This window comes from Cystoisospora suis (genome assembly GCF_002600585.1).
Source record: "Cystoisospora suis strain Wien I chromosome Unknown contig_1539, whole genome shotgun sequence".
Lineage (NCBI taxonomy): Eukaryota > Apicomplexa > Conoidasida > Eucoccidiorida > Sarcocystidae > Cystoisospora > Cystoisospora suis.
This window is the reverse complement of record NW_027154339.1, coordinates 2,479-12,271: the sequence shown is the minus strand read 5'-3', so window position 1 is coordinate 12,271 and position 9,793 is coordinate 2,479. Positions and strand designations below refer to the sequence as shown.

Here is a 9,793-nt window from a genome sequence, read left to right as displayed (position 1 = left end):
TTCTTGCGGCAGCCTTTACACTGGCTGCCCGAAACCCCAGCCTCGAAGCACGGCACGACCCATGCCGAGGCGCGCGACCGGCGTTAGAGGCGGTTCATCTGCTTGACAGTGTGGTAGGTGCCCCTGTGGTAGATGCCCGAGGGGTTGCTACAGACCGTTCAGCTGGTTTGAGATGACAACTGCTCAAACTGAGTATAGGGACGTAGGTACACACGTCTCCTGCACAATGAAGTAATGAATCTTGTATCAGCTGGGTTTGAGATCCGCGGGAGTCCCCCATTTCCACCGGTGGGGAGTAGGCAAGACCATTCTTGTTCTCCCTTTCGTGCACTAACTTCTTACAAGAAAAAATCGTAAAGCTGTGGACGAACTCGTGTGCACTTTATCGCAACGCAGTAAGCGTCTTGCATTCTGCTTGCTTTCACGCTTGGGCCAACGAGAACCAGAGAGACTCCACGGCATTCCCGGCAACTGGGTCATTGCCGAGTGCTAGCTTGCATGCTGCAGAACATCCCCAAGCTGGGTGGGAGACTGTCGAGATATTGAAGCTTCGGAATGCACCCGGTGCCTTTTTTTTGATGCTACACATACTAGGACAAATTATGGCGGCCGTGTTTTGTTTCTGAGGGTGAAGTGCCTGGCGTTCTTTGCTGCACCCCCTGGACTGCATGCGATGTAGAGAACTGTTCGTGAGAATCGACTCCGGAGGTTGAGGGTTCCTAATTTTGCCGTCCATGACCTCATTCCGAGGGTTGCCCATCTCTCGTGTCGTCGCGGTGCCTGGACTTTCCAGCCGTAGAAGCCTGTTGTGGTTCGCCTGGCGGACGTGCTAGATTGTCGCAGCGGCTTGGGACTCTGAGGCCGGTCCAAAACGACCGAGTCTTCTGCTTCCTCGGTGAAAATAGGCATTCCGCTGCGCCACGCGCACTGGCTGTCGGATGAGGTTTCTGATTTCCCTACGAACGCGGTGCCATGGGAACTTCCCTCTCTACACATAAAGGGCCGCAACTTTTATCTGCTGTGGCGGCTGCCTCGGCTGTTGGAGCAGTCTGGTGGATCACCAGCAGGCGTTCCTGGGAAGCGGAGCATACTGAATTGGAGGAGTCCACGCTGACACAAGAGGAAACGGAGTCCACGTTGGAGGAGATTTCGGAGGCGTTCCATGCAATCTTTGTAGAACTCGCGCAGTAGGGCAAAGTGGACGAGATTTAGAATTTAGGCGCAGCAGCCATTAAGGTGGTAGGAGGCTGTGCACGATGTAGGGTAGCGTGCGTACTCGGGCACCGTATTTAAGCTACGCACGCACTGCACGGCGTGGAGTACTCGATGCAACTCGACAACGTTCCAGTTGTTGTTACAAGTGCAGGTGCCCCAGGCACGGGAACGCAAAGGGCGCCAGCGCTGACGAAGCGGGTCTGGTCGTAGTATAAGAGGGAAAGCTTGAAGTGTTACGGGATCCTAGCGGATCAGCATTAGGCTGTGGCTGTCTGACATCGTAGGATAGCGAATGCCCCTAGGCCTCCAACGCAATCACGCTGCAGGAGACTCTGTGACCCGGCCGGCTTGAATTCATCTGACTTGTACATGAGACAGCGGCGTTAGGCTCGTTGGTTTTTCTTTTGTCGGTCACATATCCAACAGTTAGCCCGCTGTTCGGCCATCGGGAGCTAATGGCGGGTTATCTTTGGGCTCGCCACTGTTTTTGAGGCATCTGTAGCCTAGTCTTAACAACGCGTGCGGACGCCGTTGTGAACTGAGCGGGGGCTGGGCGCGAATCACGGCGTCGCTGCTTGCCGTATTCTCTATGGTTTCAGCTGCAGTGGAGCTACCCCTTTCCGGCGCTCCTAAGGTGCGCCGGCTCCGCTCACATTCTAGTTGAATCTCCGAATATCCTGTCCACGGGACGGCCACGAAATAGGTGTTTACGTGCGGCTCCTGAGAAACTCAGCTTGCTGCTCACTCGCGACGCAGATATACACCAAGGCCAAGCAACAAAGTGCGTCGTCTCGACCTCGAGTCAGCCTGCTGCCGTACAACCCGGAAAATGACAAATGACGGTACTGTCTTTTCTAACCACCGAGAGGACACCTCATGAAATAATGTCTGCCCCTGATCTGTTCAGAGTTTCGCGGAACGTTATTCAAGCCCTGCAAGACCAGGGATTCCCGAAGCCGGTGCCACGCGAGCAGGTACGAAGGATGGTGTTTTATTCCAGGGAGTGCGGCTGGCGTAGACATGCAATTGGCTTGTTTCTTCGATCTTTCTAACAGTACTTAGCCGAGGCCGTGACGTTTTTGTCCACTTACCCTGCCTTTTGTTTGTTCTGTAGCGCCGGTCAGCGACCTTGAGAAGTGAGCTTGTAGGGTAGCCCCCGGGCTGAAGGTGGTTGGACAGTCTGGACCTTGTCTCTGTCGGTGTGCGCAGGTGGAGGCGATGTTGATGCAACAGATCTTCCACGGACGTCTGGCGGATGCTGAAAAGAAAATCTTCGCTCGCCGGCGGTTGTCCAGAGAGGCGCTGCAACGCGCGTGTAGCACTTACAAAGATAAGGTATGTAGGGCTGCCCGGTGCGGCTGGGACAGGCTGCGATCCAGGATAAGTGGGAGGGCACTCGGGCCTCTGAGCTGGCAACTAGATAGACGTGTTCCTGTCTGAATCGAACACCTGGGGGGTACTGGGAGCTCGCGTCGTGTGCTATTGGAAGGTACTTCGAATATAGCAGTCAGACAAATCAGAGCTTGGGCACATTTGTCGAATTGCGTCGTTTTTTTTTTCTTCACCACTCCTGACCAACTGTCGGCTGCACCGGTCACAGCCTGAAGCCGCCGTACTGCACTAGCCAGGCCTCTTTGTGCGGGCCCTCACCTAGTTTGACAGATGGCTCTCTAGATCGGCTCTCAATGGTTCTGGTATTGGTTGTACGCACGCATGTACCGGTGACAGACTTGAGATATCAGCGGCAGGCAGGAGGGTGTCTGATGTGGAGACGGATCGGGCTCAAAGTTAGACAAGACTTGCACAGAAAGGAACTGCAGGACTGCTTATAGACATGTTGCGCCGCTCTATAGTATACATGGGTTTCGTCGAAACAGCTCAAGCTTTACTTTACTGCGCCGGTATGCCCTGTCAACCTCTGCGTCAATTCCAGAGTGTTTCTGTTGGCTTACTTGTCGACGGTGTCAAAGCGATGTACCGCCATGCAGTGGACGGCGAGCTGCCACTGCTGCCCGGAGCTCAAGTGCCAGACGGGATGACAGACGAGAAGATTCTCCACATTCTTGAGCAGATTCACAAGGCCAAGCAAGCGAAGATTCAAGAAGCTCTCCAGGAGAGGGACTTCGGCGGTGAGTGGGCAAGTTGTACAAGGCACCTTTGAGTAAGGTCGCTGCCGTTCAAACGCATCTCAGGCCTGAGACTGCGGGCTTCACACCTTGCACTGGCGGGGGTTGGCGCCTAGTGCTGTATGGTTCCTGCCGCAGGACAGGCCGAAGAATTGTGCAGATGGCGGTTGTGAACCACACAGTGTGGGCAGCATTGACGGTAGAATTAGAGACCACTGAGGCGAGCCGGACAGCTTGCTCTCGCTTCTGTGTCCCGTTCACCACAGCTGCAGCCGCGCAGCCGCTGTCGCGTTCTTCTTGGCCGCCGTAGCTGGGAACGTGGCTTGGGTGCCTCCGAAGAACAATCCTGGGTTAGAAGTCCTGACTCCGCTGAGCTCTGTAAACGGGGGAGTAACCGTCGGACTTTGCTCAGTCCGGTGGTCGAGGTTAGGTCTGACCTGCAAACTTGTATGTGAGACTTCACTAAGCTCAGACGGTGTGGGCTCTGCTGCCGTCCAAGCGCACTGGGAGGATGCACGGGGCTTCGACGCGTAGAGGTCGGCGCATGGCTTTACAAGCGGCGAGAAGCACCAGCAGCTTCTCCCTGGTACATGTGCGATCCTTCTGAGAACCCTGCTTGATGCCTCTTCAGGTCCGCCTTCCATTTCCATGCCTTTCGCCCAGAAGCTGCAAGAGTGCAACAAGAAGGCAGAGGAGGAAGTTCTTGCGAGGCAAGAAAATGCCGGACTGACAGAGCAGACTCTTCTCCATGCGGTTGCGGTTTTTTCTCGTCAACCGCAATTCAAGTTAAAGGTGAGGATTTCTTCCATTCTGTTGGGGTCCAGAGAGTAATTCCAGTTTCGGTTCGCAGCGCGTTGTTCGCCGCGACAGCTCCGTCTCGATGTGTCGACAGCTCTGTCAGAAAATCTGTTTGCTGGAGTGTCTTTTCCGGTAGCGTTCATGGGCGCGCGCTACACTGCGTGGAACACCGGTCGGTTTCTGCACTCATTCGCTGGTTTCGGGCAGGCTCTCAGGGCGTGGAGGATGTGATTCTCTTATTCAGTGTGAGGCGGAGTGGCTTCATAGAGTGTGTTTTGGTGTCCGAGGTTCACAGCGGACAGTTTCAAAACTTCGGTTGCGCATTTCTCTACCGCAGCTTCCGGAGTTAGAGGCCTGCAGACAGGGAGCCACTCCATAAGCTCTGCGCGGTCAAGATGTTTTCTTTTTGGAGAATCACGAGGTAGACCAGACCTCACGGTGGGGCAGGCCATTCTAGACGCAAAGTACTCTGTGAGTGTGGTGAGTCATATCTCTGTTGTGCACTGTTGCAGAAACAGCTTCTGGACGAAATGCACACCGAGGCGGTTTTGCACATGATCAACACCGGAGGGACGTCAAAAACGACAACGAAAGCAGCAGGATACTGGTGTGGCAGCTCCATACCATCGGAGGCCGCGGCCAGTGTAGGGCAGCCGCAGCAGGATCGCTAGGGGTGGGATCGGGAGCTTTGCTTCTCTGCTAGCAGCTTTCTGTTGACGCTATGGACGCCTAACACTGGAAGCTGCACTAGCCTCTTAGGGGCAGTAGGCAACCGCTTCCTTTACCCTTTATAAGTGCATGGCCTCTTGAGGGGAGAAGATGCCTAGTAATAAAATGATGGTGGCTGACGTAGTGCCGCGTTTCGAGTACAGACTTCGGTTCCGGCCTTGGAGTGACTGGCACCTGCTGGGGGTGGTGGTGAAGGCTGATCCGAGTGAGCGTCATCTTGCCTCCGCGCGAGAGCGGTGCGCCTGCCAGCGCTCTTGCTCGTAGGCCGGTGAAGAACACAACCAGCGGCATCTGTCACCAGTGGCCGTCTACCTTCGAAAGATACAGTTCAGTCTGGGCAAGCACCTGAATACGTAGGCGGTCTGAGGCTTCGTTAGCTGTAAACAGCACAGTTTCGAAAAACCCCACGATATCACACGCAAGAGGTCGAGGGCTTCAGGGCCGCGGGTCCGTCGTGACTTCAATCCGGGTGCTTTCCGAGTCAAGGGGAGCGATTTCTCTCAGCCATTTTCTGTATTCGTGTGTCCCTGTTGTTCACAAGCAAGTGGAGGAGACGGGGACAAGCAGCCTAGTTTGTTGTGAATGCTTATCCGCGGGTGGCCTTAGGAGACTGAGAAGGCGGTTGCGAAGTACCAAAGCACGGGGGGCGCGAGTCTCCCATGCTGTCCGGGGAGCGTCTCTCATGTTTTGCAAGAGAACAGGGGACGACGCTGATCAAGTCAGAGGCGTGTTTGTTTGCAAGGTGTAGCGGCACCCTACAGTGTGCATGGTTGTGCCGCATGTGCCGAAACTGGCTCGGATCATGAGTGGCAGAATCCACTTGCGTGACCACTCAAAAGGTGAACAAGTTTGATCATCGTGTATCTAGTCCGCGGGATGCCGTTGAGACCTGAAGTCGTACTGTTACGGTCACGGCCAGTAAGCATTGATTTTAGTGTTCTTTATTGTTTTTTCCTGCTGAACCCTGGAGCCTTTCAAACTCTTATCCCCTGCTCGTGTTCCCTTGGCCCCGCCCGCGAAGTGTCCGTATCGGATCACTTCGTATGTCTCCTGCCCAACGTAAACCCGATGTCAGTAAACGGAACTGCTGCTTTTGTTTCGGGTCAGAGGAGAGGGCCCTCATTTTACCCGTTGTTGCACTCTTGTAATCAAGAGACTCTCAGCAAGTCGAACTAGTTCACTCTCTTTTCGTGAAAGCAGTTGACCACTCCGCATTTGAATATGAACCTTCTCGCAGCACTTACATTGGATCTGTCACGACTGCTTCCTTCATTTGAGTTCCCTCGTAGCGCGCTACACTGGATTCCGTGTGAAAGCGCCGAGTGCCAGTGTCGTGCAGCGCTGCATGACCGTGCAGACGTATATACATGATTTCACACAGTTTGACCAGGCAATTCCTTGGAAAATGCGCAATGTCCTTTCCCCCAAAAAAACGAGAAGGTTTCTCCCAGGAGTGAGACGACACTGCTCACCTACAGTCAGAGCCCAGTATGGAAAACTCCTGCCACGCTCCTGATACCTCAGCAGGCGCTGCTATCAATCGCTGTAATCTTGGAAACTCGAGAAGTGTTCTTGTTTGAGTGGCAAGTTCTCCGGGGTCTCGTGTTTGCAATCGCGAATTCCGGGAGGACCATCTGGAGACAACTTTGAGGAGGGTGAGTCGGGCCACCTCTGCTTTCGACATGGGATCTTATCAGTCCGTACATCAGCGAACGTTGCTGTCAATGCTGCTGCGGTTTGATCTGGGCTCTGGAGTAGTCTTTGAGCTTCGGAACAAAGCCGCATAAACTCTTGTGTGTGGTCGTTCGAAAGGTCTGGCGTGTGGTCGCTAAGCTCCTGGGTTTCTTTTTTTGGACTCCTCCAGTTGACTGCTGGGTCGTTGAACGGTTTTCGATATTTACTCTCGGATATCTTGTGTATCTGCGATCTGGGACATACTTGGCCTCAACTGCGTCGTTGGTTCTTCAAACAAGACGTCTTCTCGATCATTATCACCTCACGGGTTATTAGCTTTCTGATTCAGGTCGTAATCCCATCCTGGCAAAATCGGTGCTTCAACCCACTGTCCTTGTGACTCCTGCACTAGCTGTAGAAGGTCTGACACCAACCCTGTTTTCTGAAGAAGATCAAACCCTATAAGCACATCGTATTCTACACAGGCGATTAGAAAATCGTGAAACAATATTTGTTCACCCAATTTAATCTTGAGGTTAGGAATCCCTACATCAGTACACACTTCCTTCCCTGAAGCACACGAGAAACTATATTCTCGGCGGATCTTCCGTATTCGATCTTTAAAATAACCAGCACACACGGGATGTATGAAGCTACGAGAAGCCACGGTATCCAACAAGGCTGCCCAGTCATGATTTTCGACAGTCACTTTTATAAGAGGTAGGTTGATTCCCTTTCCGGGCACTGTTACGGCTAAACAGAATTTCCTTTCGATACGATGACGCCTGGAAAAAGGGCTCAACATTTTCTTGTAACACGTACCTCCATTCCACTGATTAACGGACAAAATTTTCCCTGTTTTGACAGCTCTCCTGCTAGCCTTCCTGGTGTTATTTACTGACTCCCCTGCCGTCTTTCGTCGTGGCCTAGGTTCAGCTTTGTCCTTGCCTGAAAAAGTCACGCTCTTTCCTTCTGGTGGCTTCATCCCTGGTTGCTCCTGTTGAGGAGTCGTCGTCGCTCGTCGGTAACGCCTTCTTCCTTCCTCCCATTGAATCTTTCCTCCGGATCACCCTCTGAATTATTCCCATCCAGCGTTGTAGCACATCTCGTTTTTCCAGCCCGATAAACTCCCCTTTTTCCCTACTAGTGTTTAATTCCTGTATGTAATCCATTAATTCATTCTATACTAAGTAGGTTACTTCCAATAAGACTTGATAGCTGGCTTTCCTCAAAGCCAGACCACTTTCCCTCCATTCCTTGTCCTTATTATCTTCGTCCTCGTCTTCATCCTCCCACATTCGCACATTAGTCATTGGAAATTTCAGCCGACAAGGTTGAAAAGTCCTTCGGGTGAGGACAAAACAATGTAATCCCCTACAAAACCTTTTCCGGTCCGCTGACTCGGAGAAGTCGGCCCACGTACGCCCATGGTCCTCTCCATCTCGTAAGCTTTTCCTGGGAGTAATTCGAGACGCGAGCCACGGCCCCATCTGAAGTAATTTGTTGTAGTCCTCTTCCATGATCGGCGGGTCACCTCCTTTTTCAGCTTCCACACACGTAGCGTTCAACTCCCGATAATTCCGATTGATGACCCCCGGGCGTTCCAATTCTAACCCAACCAAAGCACTGCTCGGTGTTCCTTCCGAGGTTTCCTCGTCAAGGAGTGCTTAGATTACACAGTCACACACACTTTGAAAGGTGGAAACTTGCATTTCTGTACACGGAAGATCCTTCAAAGCCTCTCTTTCAACTGGCGGTCTTTCCTCGAAGTAAGACCTGCCAAGTTGTTGGAGGTCCTTCCTCACCATAATTGGTAACTCGAATACGAAATCCCAAAATTCGTTTCCGATTCCCACAAACATCTGTTTAACTTTCCTCCCTAAAGCTCCTCCTACAGAGATTAGCCCAGTAATACAATGAATGCTCGTCCTACAGCCAAAATGAAGACATTTCCGACTAGCTGAGAGAGAAGCTCGTAGGAGGAGTTCCGTTACTCGTCTCCACCCCTGTTGACCTCCTATTCGGCTACCGGTGTGCAGACCCCTCTGGTGTCCGAGCGATCCTGTTCTCAAAATTTTCCCCCAACATACCAGCTTGCTCTTCTTTCGTATTACGTCCTCTTCCATATCTCTAATGCCCTAAACTTCAAACCTTCCAGCCAATTCGTCAAACTTACACCCACCTTTCGGTTCGGGTTTAAGCCCAGCCTTCCACCGGTCCTGTCCGGGTTGACCCGGGCCATAGGCGGGCCGTCGCTAGTTCTAACGGCTCGTTCGGTCACGTCTCTCCCGACAAACGGCCCCCCTGGTTGTTCCATCCAGCTACCTCTAGTCAATCTTACACACCGATGGACCAAAGCCCGAAACCACCTATTCCTTTCTTCCTTTATTTTCTTTCCTAAGTAGCTTTCTGGCGGTAATTTAGCCCGCCACCTCTCTTGCTCTCCAGTCCTTCGCCGAGGGTCGTTCGGAGTGCCGGACCCTTGTCCTCCGAGCGTTTCTAGGCTCGTTCGTAGCTTTCTAACTGCTGTTTTCTGTCTTTCTATTGCCTTTAAGTTCCCACAGTTTAACTCGTGAACTCCCTCCTCCCTTAGCGAGACTATTCCGACTTTCATCTCTTCCTTTTCTTCCACTCGCTCACTTACCCCTACTTTATTCTTGACTTCTTCTCTTCTCTCGGAGTCCTGCAGTATGGTTCCTCCCCTAGGTTCTCGCCATCGGCTGACCCTACCTCGTCGAAATCGGGGCCACCACCAAGTGGTTGCCCGGTTACTCGACATTGACGAAGACAAGTCGTCTTCTTCTGAATGTAGCGACCAAGAGTTCAACTTGGCGCTCGTCTCCGGCCATGAGGACGATTGGTCGGACGGAACCGTCCGCCGTCTCGGGAGAATGCGGCCTCTTCGTTGTTTCTCATTCTAAGTAAGTAGTTTCAATCTCTCCTTTCCTCCTTGTAGTGGGCTATTTGTGGCCGTTGTTGTCATTTGAGGACCACTTCCTTGTTGGTTCCCCTGTGTACAGAATTCTTGGTCTCCTCCCTCCTTAACACACATTCCCCTGCCCGGGTATAATGCTTCTCCCACTATTATAGCCTTTTTAACGGCTATGTACCCGACTCCTACCGAGGGGTTCTCTCCTGTGGGTGGAGTTTGACCGAGGGGGCCTTCTTGATCAGTTTGACCACGAAACAAGCGCGGTGAGTGATCTTCCTAAAGATCTCCCTTACTCGTTTCCACTTCTCTGATAGCTTGG

The 9,793-nt window shown here is 52.6% G+C and overlaps 2 protein-coding genes across 2 annotated transcripts in view; one reads left to right on the top strand and one right to left on the bottom strand.

Annotated features, from left to right (window-relative positions):
- The first annotated feature begins 152 nt into the window (after positions 1 to 152).
- CSUI_003446 (uncharacterized protein) lies at positions 153 to 5,734 on the top strand. The gene is made up of 6 exons (XM_068063644.1): positions 153 to 1,187; positions 2,123 to 2,189; positions 2,425 to 2,550; positions 3,149 to 3,344; positions 3,973 to 4,133; positions 4,652 to 5,734. Exons 1-6 carry the CDS (start codon positions 973 to 975, stop codon positions 4,808 to 4,810), a joined length of 924 nt encoding a protein of 307 aa, XP_067924381.1. The 5' UTR covers positions 153 to 972; the 3' UTR covers positions 4,811 to 5,734.
- A 1,130-nt stretch (positions 5,735 to 6,864) lies between these two features.
- Positions 6,865 to 9,793, bottom strand: part of CSUI_003445 (uncharacterized protein) — a gene marked incomplete at both ends in the record, with an annotated part of 4,378 nt that continues 1,449 nt past the window's right edge. Inside the window, 2 exons of the mRNA XM_068063643.1 lie at positions 6,865 to 7,019; positions 7,966 to 8,208. Coding sequence (XP_067924380.1) covers positions 6,865 to 7,019; positions 7,966 to 8,208 — 398 coding nt within the window. The remainder of the gene's footprint in view (positions 7,020 to 7,965; positions 8,209 to 9,793) is intronic.

Bases quoted from the DNA above. Each gene is read 5' to 3' on its own strand.
- CSUI_003446 (XM_068063644.1), top strand. From the start codon at position 973: ATGGGAACTTCCCTCTCTACACATAAAGGGCCGCAACTTTTATCTGCT. The intron at 1,188-2,122 runs GTAGGGCAAAGT...TGATCTGTTCAG, and splicing joins ATCTTTGTAGAACTCGCGCA to AGTTTCGCGGAACGTTATTC. The intron at 2,190-2,424 runs GTACGAAGGATG...CGGTGTGCGCAG, and splicing joins AGCCGGTGCCACGCGAGCAG to GTGGAGGCGATGTTGATGCA.